This window comes from Lucilia sericata, unplaced genomic scaffold (genome assembly GCF_015586225.1).
Source record: "Lucilia sericata isolate MDLA Ls3-8-SP2 unplaced genomic scaffold, ASM1558622v1 Contig000199F_arrow, whole genome shotgun sequence".
In the NCBI taxonomy this organism is placed as follows: Eukaryota; Metazoa; Arthropoda; class Insecta; order Diptera; family Calliphoridae; genus Lucilia; species Lucilia sericata.
This window is the reverse complement of record NW_023994227.1, coordinates 198216-220728: the sequence shown is the minus strand read 5'-3', so window position 1 is coordinate 220728 and position 22513 is coordinate 198216. Positions and strand designations below refer to the sequence as shown.

At 23.3% G+C, this 22513-nt stretch overlaps 1 protein-coding gene across 13 annotated transcripts in view; it reads right to left on the bottom strand.

The window, feature by feature from the left end:
• Positions 1–7371: 7371 nt before the first annotated feature.
• Positions 7372–22513, bottom strand: part of LOC119601929 (RNA-binding protein Nova-1) — a 73217-nt gene continuing 58075 nt past the window's right edge. For 9 of the 13 annotated variants that reach the window (XM_037953179.1, XM_037953180.1, XM_037953181.1 and 6 more), the window contains 5 exons: positions 13650–13712; positions 12493–12636; positions 11783–12423; positions 10059–10632; positions 7372–8012 (listed from right to left, as the gene is read on the bottom strand). In XM_037953179.1, the coding sequence (XP_037809107.1) occupies positions 7792–8012; positions 10059–10632; positions 11783–12423; positions 12493–12636; positions 13650–13712 (1643 nt within the window). In that variant the 3' untranslated portion in view covers positions 7372–7791. The remainder of the gene's footprint in view (positions 8013–10058; positions 10633–11782; positions 12424–12492; positions 12637–13649; positions 13713–22513) is intronic. The other 4 variants (XM_037953185.1, XM_037953186.1, XM_037953187.1 and 1 more) reach the window with 1 other exon arrangement.

Below are 22513 nucleotides of genomic sequence, written 5' to 3'. Positions count from 1 at the left end.
CTAGTCTAGTCTAGTCTATAGTTTAGTCTATAGTCTAGTCTATAGTCTAGTCTATAGTCTAGTCTATAGTCTAGTCTATAGTCTAGTCTATAGTCTAGTCTATAGTCTAGTCTATAGTCTAGTCTATAGTCTAGTCTATAGTCTAGTCTATAGTCTAGTCCATAGTCTAGTCTATAGTTTAGTCTATAATCTAGTCTTTAGTCTAGTCTATAGTCTAGTCTATAGTCTAGTCTATAGTCTTGTCTAAAGTCTAGTTTATAGTATAGTCTATAGTCAAGTCTGTAGTCTAGTCTATTGTATAGTTTATAGTCTAGTATATAGTCTACTCTATAGTCTAGTCTATAGTCAAGTCTAAAACTGTTCTCATTTCAATAAAAAATGTAACTCTATATCAGTTCCCTTCCCTCAATTTTTAGAAACCGTTTTGATTTGCAAAAGAAAATCTTCAGTTCGAAAACCGAAAACCGAACGAAAAGGGATCGTTAATAGACTAGACTCTAGGACAAATATTTTGAGAAACATATGTTAGAATGAACAAAACTCATTTGCGGTGGGAACATCAGTACCTTACTTTTTATCTAAATAAGCAGGGTCACCCAATATGTATACATATGGGAGATGTGTTAATAACGATCATCGCGATCCTCTCAAATAACTTTATCAGTTGCTTATGAAGTTTACGGAACCAGCGCTAGGATGTGTAAAACTTAATGCTCCTAGTGAAATGGCCTTTAAATTAATGTCCTTCAAACCCGGAATAACAAAATTTCCTGAAGAAGGTTTTTTATCGCTGATCTGAGAGTGTTTAAGGTACTGAAAAGTACTGATGTTCTTAAAAGCCAGTGTCTACAACTCATTCCCAAAGTCATATGGAAGCTATATACCTTATGAAGAGTCAATACGTTTAATTTTGTTAGAAACGTCTAGTTTTTAAAAGCAAAACTTTTCCTAAAACTTCAGTAACCACAACTCATCCCCAAACCTCCTACGAGGATTTTTGCAAGTCATAAGACCTTTCAGACTATCATATCAAAGCCTCTGACCAATCAAACTAAACCAAAACAGGGTCGTGGTGTTTAGAGCCCTTTCTAATCTAATCTAACTAATCTAATCCATTGATAACAGGATAGTTGGTGTCCAAATGGAAAGGTGAAATTATAGAACTGGATCCAGGTCCATATGTGAAACATAGCAATATCGTGTTTTACGTTTTCATTTCTCGATTAAGGAAAATGTTTCACATAATTTTTCACGAACTGTTCTTAGTTTCAAAAGCTTCGGTTGAAATGTCAGTTCCCTCATTCCCAAATCGCAATAGAACTTAAAACAAGGATCGTTTAAACCATACAGGTTATTCTATGAGGACATGCTAGTTTGTCTGATAACAAACTGACTTTAAGTTACTTAAGTTACTATATCGTCTAATCACACTTTTAAATTAGTATCAATTAAGACTAGACTATAGATCGTATTGAAATGTTATTTAAATAATCTTTATATTAACCGGAATCTAACAGAGAACTCTAACGGACCCTGTAGAATCTACATTGGCAGAGAGTAAAAAATAAGTTCTCTTACTGGTTTTAATCGTTTTTTATACATGTGTAAGCATACATGCGTGTGAAATTAAGAGAGCAAGAAAGCTTTTAACAAAGCTCTTTGTCGATCAGGGGTGTAGATGATACAGTTTGTGTAAGAACCAAGTAGAACTACATAAGTAACCAACGCACAGAAAAGTTGGGTTCAAACATTAAGGCTCAACTTTAAAAATTATATCTAACATCTATAAAGAGGCCAGTGTTTAAAAGAATGAATGTCTTTGGCGATTTAACGATACGAAAGCAATAATGATTTAATGTTTTTTATTAACGATAAATACAGATTATTATTGATTCGTGTAATGTACGATGCGTTTTTGATATCGCAAATTGAATTGAATTTTTGGTTTAATTTTTTTTTCTGAGGACCTGATATAATGATAATGATGAATATACTTGCTATGAATTTTGTTGTTGTTTTTTTTTATTAATAATAATATTATTTATTTTTTTTTTTCGTTATTATAAATTATTTATATAAAAAGAAAGAAAAAATATGAAAGTAAAAGTGTACAAGATATTTATAAGAAATAGAGTTAAATAGTTTATGAAATAAAAAATATGTTGTGTGGTGTTTTATTTAAAAAAAATGTTCTGGTTTTAATATTTAAAATATATATATTTTGAAAATAATGTAATAAAATTTAATTTTAAGAAAAGAAATTTAAACAATAAAAGTAAATAATATAAAATGTAAACATGAAGTTTAAAGTTTAATGTTTTATATATGTATATTTTTTATAATTTTAACTTTTAAAAAGACCTTTAACAGAACAGAAGAAAAGGTAGAAATAAATTTTTTTGTTTTTTTTTATCTTTTTTTTGTTTATAAATAATTAAAATATTATTTTAAGCATAGTTAATAATCAAGGCACACTAGCATATAAATTATTATTTAATTATTTATAATTATAATTTTTTTTATACTTTTTTTCATTTATTTATTAAAACTTGTGGTTTTTGTGGGGAGGGGATTTGTTAACAGAATTAAATTATTTTTTTTAAACAAATAATAAGGTTTATTGTATTGTTAAATATTTGTTTATTATTATTTGAAAAACTTATTTAAAAAACACAACAAATATTGCACAATTTATTAATTTATTTTGTTTTTGTTTGTTTACAAAATATAAGAATACAATTAAAAACTTTAAACTTTAGATATTTTTAAAATTTAACACAGTTTCTATTAAAAAGAAATTAACAGCAAAGAAAAAAGTGGGGGAGGGGGTTTGAAAAGTATTATTTTTATATGGTTTTAAATTAATTAATGATTAATTAAAAACTTAAAATCTATAGATTTTTAACAATACCCGTAACTTAATTATGAAGATTAGTAGATTATATTTATTTACTTTTTCTTGTTGTTTTAAATTGAGTTTTAAATTAAAATGAACGTTTTCAGTAGTTACATGAAGTTGTTGAATTTATAATGAAAGTTTGAATTGAAATTGAAATTTAATGGTTCTTTTTTTTGTGGTTGAGGTTAAGTTTATTGAATTGTTTTGAATTTTATTTATATTAAAAAAGATAATTACGTTGATTTGATGTTTTTTTGAGTTGAGTGACTTTTTTTAAGTGGTGAATGGTATAAAAAGAGGCGCTTTTTTTGGTAAATTTGATGTAAAATGATGAGCAGTTGTTTTTTATTTGTTTGTTTGGGTAGTTGGTTTAAAATAATAAATAAAAAACACAGATTTTTTGTTTAATTTTTTTTTTATATATTTATTAGTTTGTAAAATAATTTTTTTTTGTTTTAAAGAAATTACAATTTTATTTTTAATTTAACAAAAATTTTAAAATGTTTTTTTTTAATTTTTTATAGATTTTTTTTTTTTTTTTGAAATTAAAAATGCACTTAATAGTTAAACTAAAGTGAATTAAAAATAAATGAATTATAATTTTTGTTTTTTTGTTGCTTTTTTTCGGCATAAATGTGTTATAAAGTTAAAAATAATTAAAGAAAATTTTATTTATTGCATAATGTGATGTCCAAAACATTTAAATTTGTATAATACAACGAAAAACTAAAGAAATATTTATGATATTTATTTGTTTTGTTTTATTTAATAAAAATGGAAGTGATTTGTCTTTTCGTTTTTTTGTTTTTGTTTCAACTTATTTGATGTATGCAGTTAAAATTTTGAAAAAAAAAAATATTATGGAAAATATATACAAAACAATAAAGAACAATTTATTTAAATTGCACTTGACTAAATTATTAAAAAAAATATATAGAAAAAAATAACAATTATTTTATATAAAAAAAAGAAACTAAACAAAAATATTATGTGATGTTGTAAAAGACAATAACTTATTATTAAAACTATAAAGAAATATGTAGTAATTTAATTAAAATAAAAAAAAGAAAAATTATATTAAATATATAAAATTTGGGAAATTTAAATTTTATATACAAAACGAGCAAATTCTTTAAGAGAAATCAAAAAAAGGCATAAAACAACTGGCATTAAAATATCATAAAAACACAATCATAGTAAATAAAACGATAATAAAATTAATAATTAAAAAAAAAAATCAAACCATAAGGAGAAGACTTGTATTAAGCGCGTTTTTAAAACACATTACCACTTTTTTTTCAAACCATTATATATTATTATTTTTTTCAACAAAAAAAGCCACTCAGCTCTTGCTAAAAAAAACCATCAAAAACAGCTGTAAAATAAAATAATTAATTAAGAAAAAAAAAACAAATTCAACAAAGATAATAAAAAATAAATTAATAAAACATTTAACAAATCATTTAACAAACGGTTGGGTAGAGTAAAATTGCAAAAGGGTAGAAAACAAAAATCATCATATTTAAAAAGGTAAAAATTTCACTAGCCTATAATTAATTATTTTTAGAAATTAATAATTACCTTGTTTCAAGCTGAAAACGTTCATTTTCTTTAAATATTTACCTAGTATTTAACAAAAACAAATTAATATTTAACATTAACAAAAAAAATTCCTGATTTTTGTATATATATTCGGTACAAATGAATTTCAAAGTCTTTTTTCTATACAGTTTGAGATCCAAATCAAAAGCTTAGGCTAACACATGCTTCCTAGGCTTGATATGGGCTGTATACAAAGCTTTTCTTTAAATTTTTTATTATTAACAGGACTTTAAAATTCATTTTTTTTAAATTGTTTTTTCTTGTATTAACACAATTATTATTTTATGGCTTTTAAATATATATAGAATTATTTTTCCATTTTTTTTTAATTATAATCTTTTGTAACAGAAAACAAACAACAAATAAAATTAAAACAGTTTTAAAGAAAAAATAAATATTTACACTATTTAAAAAGAGAAAAACAAAAACTGAAAAGAATTTGATGTATTTAACAAAATAAAAAGTTTTTTGAAATAATAAAACAAATCATTTAGAATTTTATGTTTTTAACATTAGTTTAATGCGATATTTAAAATCTGCAGCTGTGTATTTACAGCTTAAAGGGTGATTTAATAATTTCGTTAAAATAAATCAAAAATTTAATCAAAAATACCAAAAATAGTTGAACAAAAGTATTTTTAATATTTTTGAAAAACTTATATAAAAATATATATTTTTATTTTCTTTTTTTTTTGTAGTTTTAAGACTGATAATAAAAAACTGTTTCCACTAGTTTGTAGTTAGCATTGATGTTTATCATATTTTTAAAAAAAAATCAAATTTTAAAGCAAATTGAAAAAAATAGCAGAACAAAAGTATTTTCAGTTTTTTTTTAATTTTTTTTACATTTTCATTTACATTTTATTAATGGTTTAAAACTGATAATAAAAAACTTTTTCCACTAATTTGTAGTTAACATTGAAGTTTATGATATCTTTTAGGAATATACCAAATTTGAAGCAAATTGCGAAAAATAGTAGAACAAAAGTTTTTTTCAACCTTTTTGAAAATATTGATTTTTTTCCAGTTTACATTTTATTAATGGTTTAGAAACTGATATTAAAAAACTATTTCCATTAATTTGTAGTTAACATTGAAATTTAACATATCTTTAAGAAAAATACGAAGTTTAAAGCAAATTGTGGAAAACAGTAGAACAAAAGTTTTTTCAACCTTTTTGAAAATATTAAAATTTTTTTCCTAGTTTTTTATTTACATTTTATTGATGGTTTAAAAACCGATAATAAAAAACTATTAACACCAATTTGTAGCCAATATTGAAGTTTATCATAACTCTAAGAATTATACGAAATTTAAAGCAAATTGTGGAAAATAGTAGAACAAAAGTTTTTTCAACCTTTTTGAAAATATTGAATTTTTTCTGGTTTTTTATATAAATTTTATTGCTGGTTTATAAAACGATAATAAAAAACTATTGCCTCCAAATTGTAGTAAATATTGAAGTTTATTATATCTCTAAGAAATATACGAAATTTGAAGCAAATTGTGAAAACTAGTTGAACAAAAGTTTTTTTCAACTTTTTAAAAACATTAAAGTTTTTTATTTACATTTTATTAATGGTTTAAAAACTGATAATAAAAAACTATTGCCACTAATTTGTAGTTAACATTAAAGTTTAACATATCTTTAAGAAAAATACGAAGTTTAAAGCAAATTGTGGAAAACAGTAGAACAAAAGTTTTTTTCAACTTTTTAAAAATATTAAATTTTTTCTAGTTTTTTATTTACATTTTATTGATGGTTTAAAAACCGATAATAAAAAACTATTAACACCAATTTATATCCAATATTGAAGTTTACTATAACTCTAAGAATTATACGAAATTTAATGCAAATTGTGGAAAACAGTAGAACAAAAGTTTTTTCAACCTTTTTGAAAATATTAAAATTTTTCCTAGTTTTTTATTTACATTTTATTGTTGGTTTAAAAACCGATAATAAAAAACTATTGACACCAACTTTTAGGCAATATTGAAGTTTATTATATTTTTAAGAAAAATACGAAATTTTAAGCAATTTAAGAAAACTAGTAGAACAAAAGTTTTTTCAACTTTTTTAAAAATATAAAATTTTTTCTAATATTTTATTTATATTCTATTATCGGTTTTAAAAACTGATAATAAAAAACTATTAACACCAATTTATAGCTGCTGTAGCTAACTATAAAATTCTTATAAAATTTTAAAATTTAGCAAATAGTTGCAAAAATTTGTAAAACAAAAGTTTTCAAACTTTTTTTTCTTAATAAAACTAAATTTTATAATTTTATGTTAAATAAATTTGCAAACATTTCTAAATGATTTGTTTTATATTTTAAAACTTTTCTTTTTAACTAGTTTAATATTTTACTATTTTAACAATAACTATTTTATTTTTATAAATTGTATAAATTTTTATTTAAACAAACTTAATGACAGAGTTTGAAAAAGAAAATCAACTATTTTGCCTTGCGTTTTTTTAGATTTTTTTGTATTTTTAAAAAAGAAAATAATAAAATTTATTTAACTACTCACAAAAAATTTGTTTTATAATTTATTAACGTTTCTATAATAATTTTCTTATTTTGGTTTTTTTTACTTCTTCTTTGTTTTTAAAGGTTTAAGGGAAATTTGTTTAAAAATTATTTGTTTTATTAAGTTTTTGTTGACAATTTACTAACACGGCTGTTTTATAATTTTATTGTTGTAATAATATTATGGAAAAAACTTGGTTTAAGATTTTTTCTTTAAAAACTGTTTACTAAATATTTTTTTTCTTTTTTGTTGATTTTTTTCATATTGAAATTATAATTATTATCTAAAAAGTTTTGGTTTTAAACTCTTGTTTGTTTTCTATATAATATTATTTGTTGTTTTTTTTTTTTAATTTTGTTAAATATTTTACTAAGTTTTTTTACGTTTTGTTGTTTATTTTTTTCATATTGTTAATTGTTTGTTAATGAAATTAGTTGTTTGTATGTAATGCTTACATGTGTGAGGAGTTGTGGGGAAAATAATGAATGTTTTGCTTAGATTCATTACTTTGTTTTTTTGAAGATAAATAATTTTTGTTAATGATTTTACAGAAAGAATTTTAAAAATTATTTCTTTTTTTTTTTGTTTGTTTAAAAACAATTGTTGTTAAATTAAATTTCTATACAAATTATTAAGGGTGTATGTATGTATGTAGAGGTGTAGGTGTGTGTGTGTTTTTTTATATAGAATTCTTTTATGTATATATAATTATTTATATATATATTTATATTTTTTAGGTATAAATAATTTGTTTTTTAATTCACAACAGTGGCTAATGGAATTTGTCGCGCTCTTTTTGTCTCCTCCTCGTTGATTTTTTGTTCAATTAAAAATTGAGCTTTAGCAATGGCACTCGGTTGACCAGTTATTGTTACAATACGATTTCTAGTGCCAGGTGCGAATATACCTTTCTTTGAAATTTGCACATTTGCGCCCGATACATGTTGTATTTCAACTAAACTACGACCATTTGGACCTGGAATTATTTCAGTTTTATAATAATTTTATTATGATTATTAATATTTATATATATGTAGTTAGGTATGTATGTATTTTAAAAAGAGAAATTTTTTCATTGTGTTGTTTATAATTTTAAAAAATGTATATTAATTATTATTAGCTTGATAGTTAAGAAATTAGTTTAAAAAATTGTGGGAATGTTTAAAATTGTTTTAATGATTTTAACACTTTTAAAAGAAAATGTCTTTTGAAATATTAAACTATAAACTATTATTTAATTGAGGTATATTTATATATATATTTTTTTAAAATTTTCGTTTAGAAAATATTTAGCAACTTATGTTTCAAGTTGAGTGTTTTTTTTTTTGTAAATTTTTTTTATATATTAAAATAGCTTTTAAACCAATTGCACTAATATCCCTTAAGGATTAAAGAAATGAAATAAATGTTTATAGTAATTTAACTTAAAAGTAATAAAATTAATAATTAAAACACCTAAACAAAAAACCATAATGTTAATGTATATGATAGTTAGTTTATAAATGGTTTAGGAAAAGAAAAGAAAGCCTAAAAACTAAACTTACAAAATTTAACAAAATAAACTTATTTAGTTTAAAGAAAAAGAGTGAGAAATGAGAATAACTTTACTTCATCATCATTTGTTCTCGCTCTTTTCTTTAAAAAAAAAACTAAACATATTTAGAATTGTTAACATTTACAAAAAGCAAATTGTTTTAAAACAAATAAAAATATATTTTAAATATAAAGCTGCGCCCTTTATTTTATATTTTACATAAATATATAAAGTAAATATGTTTGGGGTATTTTTAATAAAAATAATAAATGAAAATAAAATGTCCCGTTTGAAAACTTTTTTTTCTATAATGAAGAAATTATTGGCATAAGGACCAGCCTAGTTGTCTTCAAAAAAAATATATATAAAAGAAACAGACGTTCAAATTGTAATTTTTAAAATAAAATGTTTAAAAAAAAAGTTATTAAATGAAAAAACTGAAACTGAAAATATTTATAAATGTGTGGAAAAACTAGTTTACAATTTTAATGACAAATGCTGTTGATTTTTTATGTATGTATAACATCACAGTTTCTTTTTAAATGGGAAAATATATTCTGAATGAAAATAGAACGTCTTTTGTTTGCACTATTTCAATTGGAGATTTTTGTTTTGTAGTTTGTTACTTATTTTCTTTTGTTATTGTTTGTTTTAATAAATGTGTTTAGTGTACAGTGAAAATTAAAGAAAAATGAAATATTTTTTTAAGGCGGCAAGAACTTGACTAGATATACAAAATAAAAAAAAAATTAACAAAAAATAAAAATAGCTAATAAAATAAGTTATTGTGAAAAAGAAAACATAAAATTGTTTATATGTTATTAATAAAATGAAATGTAATCGTTTGAGACACTTAAACCATTGAAATATTTTTCTTTTAAACTTAAACAAAAGAGGGCCATTTAAATTTCTAAATAAAAATAATAAGAAAAACCTTAAAAGGAATGTTTAGTTTCCTTAAAATATAGCTCACAAGGTCACTATATTATTTCTATTTAACTTTTAAAAACTAATAAAAAAAGGAATGTTTTTAGAAAGTATGAAGTAGGCTAAAGTGTAAAAGTGTTTAAATATATATAAAAAAGGCACTTATGTTAATTATACAAATATAAAATAAAAATAATTGCAATACACTTACAAACAAATCATAAAATCATTATTAATTTAAGAAAAAAATGGTGTAACAAATTAACAAACATAAAGTTGTTTTAAAAAATAATTGTAGATAAAACAAATATTTTTCAAAAAAACAGGCACCCGGTAAAGAAAAAAACCTTTTCTTTTTTTTAAACAAACAAACATATTAAGGGATTTAAGAAAAAACTAAAAAAAATTTGAGCTTTATATCTTGCATTAACAAAGAAACACAAAAGGGAAATGGGAGAAAAACTCTAGGTTAGGCAATAGTTGGGATATTTTTATATTGCTTGTTTGTTGTTGCTTGTTTGTCTGTCTGTTTTTAGTAAGGATAATAAAAACGTGGCCCACCTAAGATAGCGCCTACAATAACTTCAGGAATTTCCACATTTTTGGTATCCTTGGCACCCAAATCACCCGGTGTGGGACTCTTACTCAGACTGCTCAACGAATGGGCAGCATTGGCACCCAATGTGGGTGCCGTAGTGGCGGTACCTGTAGCAGCGGTTAAACCAAAACTATTATTATTCAATGACACGGGTGTGGCAGCTTGACCGGCTGTAGCTGCACTTCCTAAATGACGGAAATGATCGAATTGGGCTGCAGCCGCTGCAACATCCAATTGTGTTTGCGTGGGACGCGAGGCGGCCGCAGCAGCGGCGGCTGCAGCTGCGGCTGTATATTGTTCCAAATTGACTTGACCGACGGCACCGAAAACATTGCTCGCACTGGCGGCAGCATTGGCGGCGGCTGTTTGCTGATCCAACGTGGATACACCCAAATAGCTGCCGAGTGTTGTGTGAGCACCATTGGCGTGTGGCAAACCGACACCCATACCGAGTACACCGTATTTAGCTAAAACACCTAAGGCAGCGCACACTTCAGTGGTGGCGGTTTCGGAATAGCCTAAACTTCTTAAAGCGACCTGTAATGGTAAAAAGGGGAAAAAGGGGGGATTGATTAAATATTTGAAAAAGTTTAGAAATTTACAATTTCAATTTTTTTCGAAAACTCTAATTCTATTTCGTAATACAATGTTTTCATATGTCACTTATTTAAGGCTTGTATTGTTATTTATTATATTTTAAATTTTTTTTTCAAATTTTGAAGCAATTTGACAAAATTAGTGGAACAAAACTTTTTGCAAATTTTTGAAATTATTTAATTTTTATGGAGTTCTAAAATTTACATTTTATTAATGGTTTAAAAACCGATAATGAAAAACATTTTCCACTAATTTGTACACAATATTGCAGTTTAACAGATTTTTAAGAAAAATACCAAATTTAAAGCAAATTGTGAAAAATGGTAGAACAAAAGTTTTTTAAACTTTTTGAAAATATTGAATTTGTGTTGAGTTTTTTATTTACATTTTATTAAAGGTTTAGTTACCGATATTAAAAAGCTTTTTCCACTAATTTGTTCACAATATTGCAGTTTAACATATTTTTAAGAAAAATACCAAATTTAAAGCAAATTGTGAAAAATGGTAGAACAAAAGTTTTTTCAACTTTTTGAAAATATTGAATTTGTGTTAAGTTTTCAGTTTACATTTAATAACGGTTTAAAAACCAGTAATGAAAAACTGTTTCCAGTAATTAGTAATCAATACTGCAGTTTAACATATTTTTAAGGAAAATACCAAATTTAAAGCTAATAGTGGAAAATGGTAGAACAAAAGTTTTTTCAACTTTTTGAAAATATTGAATTAGTGTTAAATTTTTTATTCACATTTTATTAACGGTTTAAAAACAGTTAATAAAAAACTATTGCCACCGATTTGTAGCCATATTGATATTTAAGATATTTTTAAGAAAAATACCATATTTGAAGCAAATTGTGAAAAATGGTAGAACAAAAGTTTTTTCAACTTTTTAAAAATATAAACTTTTTTCTAGTTTATTTCATTTATATATAATTAACGTTTTAAAAGAGATTCAAACTTAATTTCAAAGTTTCGTAAATTAAAACTTCACTTCGAAAATTCGAACTTAATTTTGAAATTACATGAATGATTCCACAAGCTTATTTAACAAAAAATTCAAATAATTTTTCTTTCTTTCTCTCTCACTCACCTTAATATGTTCCAATAACTGTGTGGCCAATGCTAGATTTGGTGCTGGATTTGGTGTGCTCAAATTCAAGGACAAATTAATGCCCGTACCATTGACTAGTAGACCAGCTGCCGAAGCGGCACCACCAATTGTCGTACCCAGAGTTGAATTCAACGAGGCGGTACTCGAATTAATAGCATTCTGATTGGTGGCATATGGCGAACCGGTAGGATTGAAATTTGCCACCGGCCCACTAACATCAGCATACGACACATTCAAACAAGTGCCCGACTGAGGATCTTCCACTATTTTCGATAAGATCATTTTGCAGGCATTTTTATTGTTCTCCTTGTCGCCAATGATGGTAATGCAACGTTCTTGCAATGAAATATCCTTGGGCTTTTGGCTAATCTGTACATAAGAACCACTTTCCTCTTTGATCTGCTTAATGTAAGCACCACCCTTGCCAATGATCATGCCAGCGGTGGAATTGGGCACCAAAATTTTCACTTGTTTATCACGTTCTTGGCTCTGTTTGTTTTCGGCATCCAAGATTTTTGTATTCAAATCGGGTTTTTCGCGGATTTTGTCCATAATGAAATCGAGTACAGTCATAATGCCTTCCACCGTGCCGGTTATAAGACACACACGTTCGGTAGTACCTGTGGTTAAGAGAATAAATTTAAATTTCTTTTTCTTTTTTTTTAAAGAAAATTTCAATAACTACTAACCTGGATAGAAATCATGTGATTTGGACATTTTAACACGAGCACCGGTATCTTTTTGTAAAGAGGCTATGGTCTCGCCTCCTTTGCCTATGATGGCACCGGAGGCCACTGCTGGCACTAAGATCTTCATGTGATAGGTTGAATCACCTAAAATAATTTTAAAATGAATTATAATTAATAAAGTTAAAAACATATATTTTATTTTATTTTATAAATTTAATATAGTTGTTGTTGTTTTTTTAATTATTAGGTTCGAAAATTAAAAATAATAACATTTTATTTCTTCATTATGTTATTTTTTGATTTTTTGCTTTTAATGAATTATGAATTTTTGCATTTGAATCTATGGTTATTATTTTAACATTTAGTTACATTTAACACTCTAAATGGTAGATATGATAATTTGCGAAATGAGATGCATTTTTTTTTTTAAATTCAAAATTTATGAAATGCTTAATGAATTTTTTTGAGAAATTTTATGAGTGCACAACATTTACCTTGGACTAGTTGTTGATTTGTGATAAAATTGTAAGGAAAATAATAAGAAAAACTTAATAGTGAAACCTTTTTTTGTACACAAAATATATTACGAAAAAGGAATAAAGCTTTAAAGCTTTGTAAAATGGTTGAATGCTAAGATAAAACGGGGGTAGGGAAAAAAGTCTTTATTATAAAGAAAATTGGGGGTTTGGTAATTGATTTATATATAGCAGCAATAACATTTCTTAGGGTTTGAAATTATCCCTTTAAATGTGTAGAACAAGAAACTTGTTTAAAAGCTTTAAAAGCTTTTCAATAACTATTAAACATTACTAAGTAATGCAGAAAGTAAAAAGTTGTTATCATTACATATATGATTTAAATTAGTTAAAAAGCTTTTTTAAAAAAGTTTGAAATAGTTTTTAGTTAGTTAATAGGGAACAATTACTGAAAATAGTTTTTTTTCATGCATTTCTTTACTGTTTAAATAAACATTAACAATTTTAATAAATTATTAAAAAAAAGAAACATATTTATAAAAATCAATTAGTATATAAAAATTAAACAAAGAATTAAAACCAAAAAACAAAATCATTAAAAAAAAATTTCTTTTTTTTTCAAAAAACAACAAAATTATGAACTTTTATAATGACATTTATGAAACAATGAGAAAAGCTTACCATGATGATAATTATTGTTATTATTTTCAATTTCAACCTCTAATCCAGAACAAACAGACTCACCTAGAAATAGATAAAAACATGGACAACGAAATGGGGCAGCATACATAATAATAAAAACAATGCCACGTTTTTATAAATTTAATTTATAATATTTTTGTTTTGTGTTTTAAGGGGGGAAAAGGAGAAAGAGAAAAAAAAAATACAAAAAGAAAATTATTATTAGTTTATATTTAAATGTATATTGTATAATTATAATAAAAGAAATGTTTTTTTTTTAATCAATATTTAAACAAAAGAGAAAAATAATTATGAAGAACTAAAGATAAAAAGATAAATAATGAAAAGCTCTCATTATGATTGTAATGATAAATGCAAAAAATATTATTAATTAAATGAAAATATGAAAATAATTATGAGTGTGTGTTTCTTTAGGAAAAAAATACCAACAACAATATTTTCTATTATTTTATATTAAAGAAACAAGGAAAATACATATTAATAATTTAACAAGGTTTTAAAAACAATGTCTAACAAAATATTTAAAGTTTTATTAATGTGTTTTTAGTAATAAGTTTAAATTCTGAAAAAAATAAAAAAATTTCACAATTTCAGAATATTCCTACAACTGATTTTCTAAATTTCTCAAAAAACCTAGTATACTTTTAGGCATTTATTGAAATAATAACAAAGAAAGTCTAAAAAACTTTATACGATAAAAAAATGACGAATTATATTAAGAAATAGTTGGCAGACAGCTTTAAAAAGCTCTAAGTAACTTCTTTAAGACCTAACCTTTAAAAGACTTTCTCAACCTACCTCGTAAATTCCTGCTTATAAAAACTACTATGTATTAAAAAAGTATCATACGGAAAAAACATACATTCAATTAATATTTGTGTCAAACGGAGATGGCCTATTACGTAACCGTACTCTTCTCGATACTTAATAACAATAACAACAACAACTATTCTCATCTATTCTCAAACTTGTATACTATACTCTGACATTATGATATACAAAAACATGACAACAACACAAATTAAAAAAAAATATATGACTAAACATTGACAACACATTTTATTATGATGACATGACAGCAATAACGCATTTTGTTATGCACCTGATTAAATGTTACAATTCTCTCGTATAGATACACTCAAATATAACCCACACCACACACAGATACTTGGGCATACATACATATATACATTTGTATGTATGTAAGTACACTTGAAAAAACATCAATATCTGATTATTATTGTTGTAAACTACAGAGAACAAGAAAAAAACGAGAATTTTTAAATAAATAAAGAAAAAACATTGAGAGAGTGAAAACAAAACAAGACCTCAAAGGCAAACAATATATGACTACAACAATCTATTAAATATTATATCTTGTATATGAGAATGATATGTAAATGTATAAGTTTCACTGTGTGTGTGACATATATACAACTATATGCAACCTTGTGACATTAATTGTAAATAGAAAATATAGTTGATATGAGTTTGTTCAAACATTTCTTTAAAAAAACTAAAAGTACACTTAATACACTTTTAACGGGCTGTTTAAAAAAGCTTTATTGCAAATTGTAACTTGATTACAAGCTATTTAACTATTCCTTTAAAAAAGCTATAAAAAGTATAAAAGCTTTTAGAAATATGTTAAAGTTTTATGACTACAACTTGCTGACATTTGACCCCTTGTAATGAACAATTAAGAATGCTATCCCAGTTATTTAAATTTAAGAAACTTGTGAAAATAATGTTTAACCATTCAAAAACATTTGATTTTAAGTAAAAGCTTAGCTAAATATTACAAATATTAAATGTTTAGCCTAAGGCCGTTAAAATAGAGCTTTTCTTTTACACAAAGTTATTTGTCTTTATGTTCATATAACATTTCTATACTTAAATATATAAGCATTGTTTATCTTCCTTTATGAAGAACAACAACAACAACAAAAGCAAATTTGAATAAAAGAAAGAAAAAGTTTACAGGAAAAAGAATCTATAATACTAGGCCTCATATGTGTGCTAGATACGTTTTTTAATGCTAAACCCAAGTCATAAGCACTCTACTAATAGAATTAATAGTATTAAATTTATTGAAGTTTTGGCTTTTACTAAAGCTTAAGTTTTTAAAGTTTTCCTTAACAAATTATTATATATATAAAGTTGAAAGCTGTAAACTTTAAAGAACTCCCTGTAAAATGTAAAAACTTTATTAAGTTTATTTAAAGCTTTGTATTAAGAAGTGTTCTTAACAATCAATAATTTTTTTTTTTTTTACATTTTAGCTGTTTTGTGCTCAAAATCTTTTTAGTTTCATAAAAACTTTATTAAGTTTATTTAAACCTTTGAACTGAAAGCTTTATATTAAAACTGTAATGAAGTATTCTTTACCAACAACAAAACTTGAATTTAATTATTAAAAGCTGTAAACTTCAAAGCTTTTTTCAAATAAACATTAAAATAAAAATTTTATTAGGTTTATTTAAAGCCTTAAACTTAAAGCTTTGTATTAAAACTTTAATAAAGTGTTGTTTACAATTAACAAAACTTAAAAGCTTCAGAAAAATTTTATTAAGTTTATTTAACTTAAAGCTTTGTATTAAAACTATAAAGACGTGTTCTCATCAATGAAATTAAAACTTAAAGCTTATGTGAAAAATACTGAAGCTTTTACTAACAATCTTAAAGCTTTTTTATTAAATTTATTTTAAGCCGTAAACTGAAAGTTTAGTATTAAAACTTTAAAGAAGTGCTGTTTATAATCAACAAAACTTAATCTTAAAAGTTAAAAGCTTTATAAAAAATTATTAAGTTTATTTAAAGCTTTAAACGTAAAGTTTTGTATTAAAAATATAACAAAATTACTCATCAATGAAATTAATTTTAAAGCTTATGTGGAAATTTTTGAAGCTTTTAATAACAATCTTAAAGCTTTTGTTAGAATTTTTAAGAAATATTAAACGATTTTCATAAGAAATATTAAAGAAATGTTATTTTTGAAGCCTAAAGCTTTTGTTATACAACGTTGTATTTAAAAGCTTTAAATCTTTCATTAAATACTCACAGAGTAGAGTATTTTCTAAGACTTTCTGAAGCTTTTAAGAGTAACGTTAATATAAGCTTTTTAAAAGACTTTGCGAACACTAGTACTTTATATACTAGAAATTTTAATCAAGGCAAATTTATGTTATAATATGAACATTTTTAAAAGAATCGATAAAAAAGCTCAATTAAGAAAAAGAAGCTTAATCCTTAATAAATGATAAATAAGAATAAAAGCTGATATTTGTTTATTACTGCTATTACTTTGTACTTTTTATTTTTCACATATTTTCTTATTACATTACTAGAAAATTTTGCTGACTTTTAAAAAGAAAGCAAAAGTTGTATAACAACAAGTTATAAACAATTCTACCTAAGCCTTCAGCGTAATTTTTTTTCAGTTTTTTTCTTAGTTCTTTTATTTTTTTCTTACAACATACACTTTTGCTTTTTACGATAATATATTTTATCTTATTTCTCTTACAAAATGTTTAAAGTGTCCTTCAAAAATATGTAGAGTATGTTTGGTTTTCTTTTTTCGTTTAAATAAATACATACTATGTTTTTATACTTTATTTGTCGTTAGACTTTAATTAGAAACTTTGTGTGAACTAAATTTTCATTTTCATGTATGAACTGATGAAGAGGAGAGAAAGAAGAACAAATAGAAATAAAAACGCTTTACAAATTGCATAGATAGAAATGAGATGATGATGACATTGCTTTCACACGCTTAGAATTTACAAAATGCTTACAAATCAAAAAAAGAATCTAAAAAAAAAACATGTATCTATAGAGGAAAAAAACATTGAAAACATAGATACATATACAACAAATTGAGTCATGCATCAGTGTTAGAAATAACACGAATTCAAATAGAATGTGGCAACATTTGCACACTTTGAATAAAACTAAAAAAAACACACAAAATCTAAACAAAAGAGAGGGAAAAATACCAAATTTCAAAACTAAAAACACACATATTGAAAAATACTAAAATAGAATTAAATAGAATATTCATAAATTAAAATAGATCATTAGGCAGACAGAAGAATGAAAGAACCAAAAAAACTATAGAAAACAAAACTAGAATATAATTTAAAACAAAAAACATGTGTTATATTTTTAAAATACGTGTTCTATTAGAAATTTTGCTACAAATAAAAAATACATTTTTTATGCTAAACTGGGCACCTCTCTTTGATTTATTTTTTCTTCGTTGTAGAATGAAGAATTTGTATTTTTTGCCTTTTTATTGGCATAAAGATGATAAAGTGTGTTTAGGTTTGTCCAAAAAGAGTTTTTTCATTAAAAATTGCCATAAATTTGTCATTTTATGTTGTCTCTAAATTATATAAATATTTATGAAGGTTATAAAAAAAAAGCTTATAAAATGATTTTAAATTAAATTAATTTGAAATATTATGTGAAATGAAAATACTTAATACAGTTTTGGTAAAGATTTGACAATAAAATGGTATTAATGTGAAATGGAATTAAAAGTGTTTAAATGGACATCGTGGCTCTTAAAATATCTTATTTCACTTATCAATTCCATATTTAGCATTATGGCCCTATAAGTACCAAACCTGTTGTGGAATCATAAAACTCAAGTTTTTATGTTTAGAGAAATTGTGTTATTTAACAAAAAAAATGAAATAATGTTTGATGCTAAATGTAAAATTTTACACAAAATGTAGGATTTTACACAAAATGTAGAATTTTACACAAATTAAAAATTTATACAATATATAAATTTTAACACAAAATGTAAAATTTTACACAAAATGTGGAATTTTACACAAAATGTAGAACTTTACACAAAATTTAAAATTTTACACAGAATTTAAAATTTACACCAAATGTAAAAATTTTACACAATAGATTAATGCATAAAATTTTACACCAAATGCAAAATTTTACACAAAATATAAAATTTTATACTAAATGCAAAATTTTACAATGATTATTAAATTTTACACAAAATATAAAATTTTACACTAAATATATAATTTTACACTAAATGAAAACTTTGCATAAAATGAAAAATCTTACACAAAATGTAAAATTTTACTCCAAATGTAAAATTTTACACAAAATGTAAAATTTTACACAAAGTTAAAAATTTTACACAAAATTACAAATTTACACAATATGTAAAATTTTACACAAAATGTAAAATTATACACAAAATGTAAAATTTTACACAAAATATAAAATTTTGCACCAAATATAAATTTTTACACTAAATTAAAAATTTGCATCAAATGTAAAATATTACACAAAACGAAAAATTTTACACAAAATGTAAAATTTACACAATATGTAAAATTTTACACAAAACATAAAATTTTATATTAAATGTAAAAATTTACACAAAAAGTAAAATTATACTCCAAATATTACACAAAATGTAAATTTTACACTAAATGTAAAATTTTACACAAAATGTAAAATTTTATACAAAATGTAAAATTTTACACAAAATGTAAATATAAAATTTAACATAAAATTGATTAATTTAAACAAAATTGCAAATTTACACAAATTGTAATATTTTACACAAATGTTAAAGTTTTTCCCAGATGATAAATTTTAAATAAAGTGCTTAATTTTATAATAAAGTACTTTTTACTTTACCAAAAGGGGATAAAATATTACTTAATACTGAATTTTCCCCCACTTTTCAACAATTATGAAATGGTACTTTGGTACTTTCTGGAACAATAATTGAATAATTAAGCTGAATCTTTTTATAATTCCAGCTAATGTAGAATTACGAAAGTACTTTTGGTACTTTTTATATTAGTACTTTTATAGTAAGTACTTTTATTTCTACAAAAACAGTTTTGTACACAAAAGAGTTAGTATTTTATTCTTCTACATACTTATGTAGGCGAACTGGGGATTGGTACTTTTCAGAACCCTGGTACTCAAAACATGGCTTAATTTACAGGATATTCTTTTAAACTACCACTGATACAATTTGCTGGTACTTTTTGTTATTTCAATATAATTAAGTACCAAGTATTTAATAAATTTCCCCGAATTTATTCCTGAAATCATTACCACCATTTATGGAAATTTAAAACAATTAAACAAAACTATGTTTTGAGGTTATGCTAGTAATTTAGAAAAATGTAATACTTGAACAAAAAATTTTCTATACAAACTTTCTTATACAAAATTCTATGACATAAATGGTACTTTTCTCGTATAATTTACAAACCTATTGAGTTCCTTTTTAATTACACACATAAAAAAAAACTTGCCTAATATTTCCTTCGTTTTTTTTTTTTTAATTTCGTTTAACAATATGAATCTAAAAAGTAAGTATGTATGTAGTATTAAAGAAACTCTGTAAGTATGTCATGTATGTTTATGCCACAAAAAAAAATACTGTTTTAGTAAGCACAAAATTTTATAAATGAAGAGAGACTTGGTCCCTAAAAATTTGCTTTCATTTGCCTCCTTCTGTAGCACTTAAAACTGGGCCATAGCTATGTATATTAAGTAAGAGTGTTTGTGTAAGCAAACAAACAAGGAATATGTTTGACAGTGTGTTAAAAGTTTTTCCATGTGTAGTATTTTTCATTGTCGTTAAACAACCTTATTAAATATTTTAATACTCATACGCCATGTGGTTCTATATATAAAAAAACTGAATTTCAAATACTTTTGGGGGCATAGAATTGTTGGCAAATTAATGAGAAATAAAATGCTTACAAAAAGCAAAATGAAAGGAATTAATGAATAAAATATTAGAGATTAAGTTTTTAAAAGGTTTTAAAGGAAATTCTTGCATTATTTCAATAAAAATGAGATTTCAGTTATATATATATATATATATATATATATATATATATATATATATATATATATATATATATATATATGTATATAACACAATAAATAAGAAATTATTATTTTTAAAATTTCATAAATTTAGCAATATTTTTAATTTTATGCTTACTTTAGTTATATTTCTTAAATTTTCATTTGTTTTTTTTCAGATTTCTTTCTAAAACCAGACATGAAGGCTACAAATCATTTCGAAATCAAAAGGTATTTTTAAACTGCATAGAGAAATATTATTTTTATTTTATTTTTCGTTTCAGTTTGTTTGCTTAAACTAATAAAAATAAATTTTATTGAAAAATAAACAAAACTTTTGTTGCCAAAGCCATTTTAATGATTTATGTATAACAGCCAACTTTCAGCACTTTGTACATACATACATTCATATGTATGTACGTATATTAGTTTTGTTGTTTTTGTTAAGAAAATTTTGAAAATTTCATGCATAGAATTATTTTCAATTTGTTTAAAACAAATGCTATTTTTAGTATTTAAAGTACTTAAATTCTTTTATTATAAATTTCATATTTTTAGAATTTCAAGGTGTGTGTTGTGAAAAATTTCAAAGTCCAATGCTGCGTATGAGTAATATTTAATCGGAATTATTTGAAAAATATTCCGAGTATTGTAAGTAAAAAGTTAATTGTTAAAATTTTTAAATTTTACACAAAATATAAAATTTTACACAAAATGTGTAATTTTACACAAAAGTTGTAATTTTACAGAAAATGTGTAATTTTACACAAAATGTGTAATTTTACACAAAATGTGTAATTTGACACAAAATGTGTAATTTGACACATAATGTGTAATTTTACACAAAACTTAACATTTTACACAAAAAATTATTTATATCAAATTTAAAAATTTTAACAAAATGTTAAATTTTAATAAAATGATAAATTTTAGATAAAAATGTGTAATTTAGCAAAATGTAAATTTAGATATAAAGTGTAAAATTTTACACAAAATGTTTAATAAAAAGGAAAATGCTGAATTTTATAAATAATGCAAAAATTTATTGTAATTTGACAATTTTGTGTAAATTGACAGTAAATTTTTCGCAAAAAGTAAAATTTTACACAAAACTTTACATTTTACAAAAGAAAGATTTACTTTAAATTTAAACTTTAATACTTTAATGTAAAATGCAGAATTTTACACGGAATGTAAAATTTTATACAAAATGTGTTAATTTGTGTAATTTTACATGAAACTTCACATTTTACAAGAAGAAAGATTTATATCAAATTTAAATTTTTAACAAAATCGTAAATTTTAATATAAAATGTATAATTTTAATATAATATTTTACACAAAATGTAAATGTGTAATTTGCCAGAATAAGTAGAATTTTACAAAATGTAAAATATTACACTAAATGAGTAATTTTACACATAATGAGTAATTTTAGACAAAATGTGTAATTTTACACAAAATGTGTAATTTTACACTAAATGAGTAATTTTACACAAAATGTGTAATTTTACAGAAAATGTGTAATTTTACACAAAATGTGTAATTTAACACAAAATTTAAAATTCTATATACATTTTACAGAAAACATTATATTTTACAATAACAAAGATTTACATCAAATTTTACACAAACTGTGTAATTTGATAGAAAATGTACAATTTTACACAAAATATAAATTATAATGTAAAATGTAAGATTTTGTGAAACAATAAGTTAATTTTAAAATATGTGTAATTTTACACAAATTGTAAAATTTTACACAAAATGCAGAATTTTACACAAATGAACAATTCTACTCAAAATGTAAAATTTTACACAATATTTTACGCCAAATGTAAAATTTTACACAAAACGAAAAAATATTTTAAATTTGATATTAAATTTAAAATTTTTAGAAATTACAAAAAAAAAATTCAATATAAAATGTGTAATTTTACACAAAACGTAAAATTTTACACACAATCCAT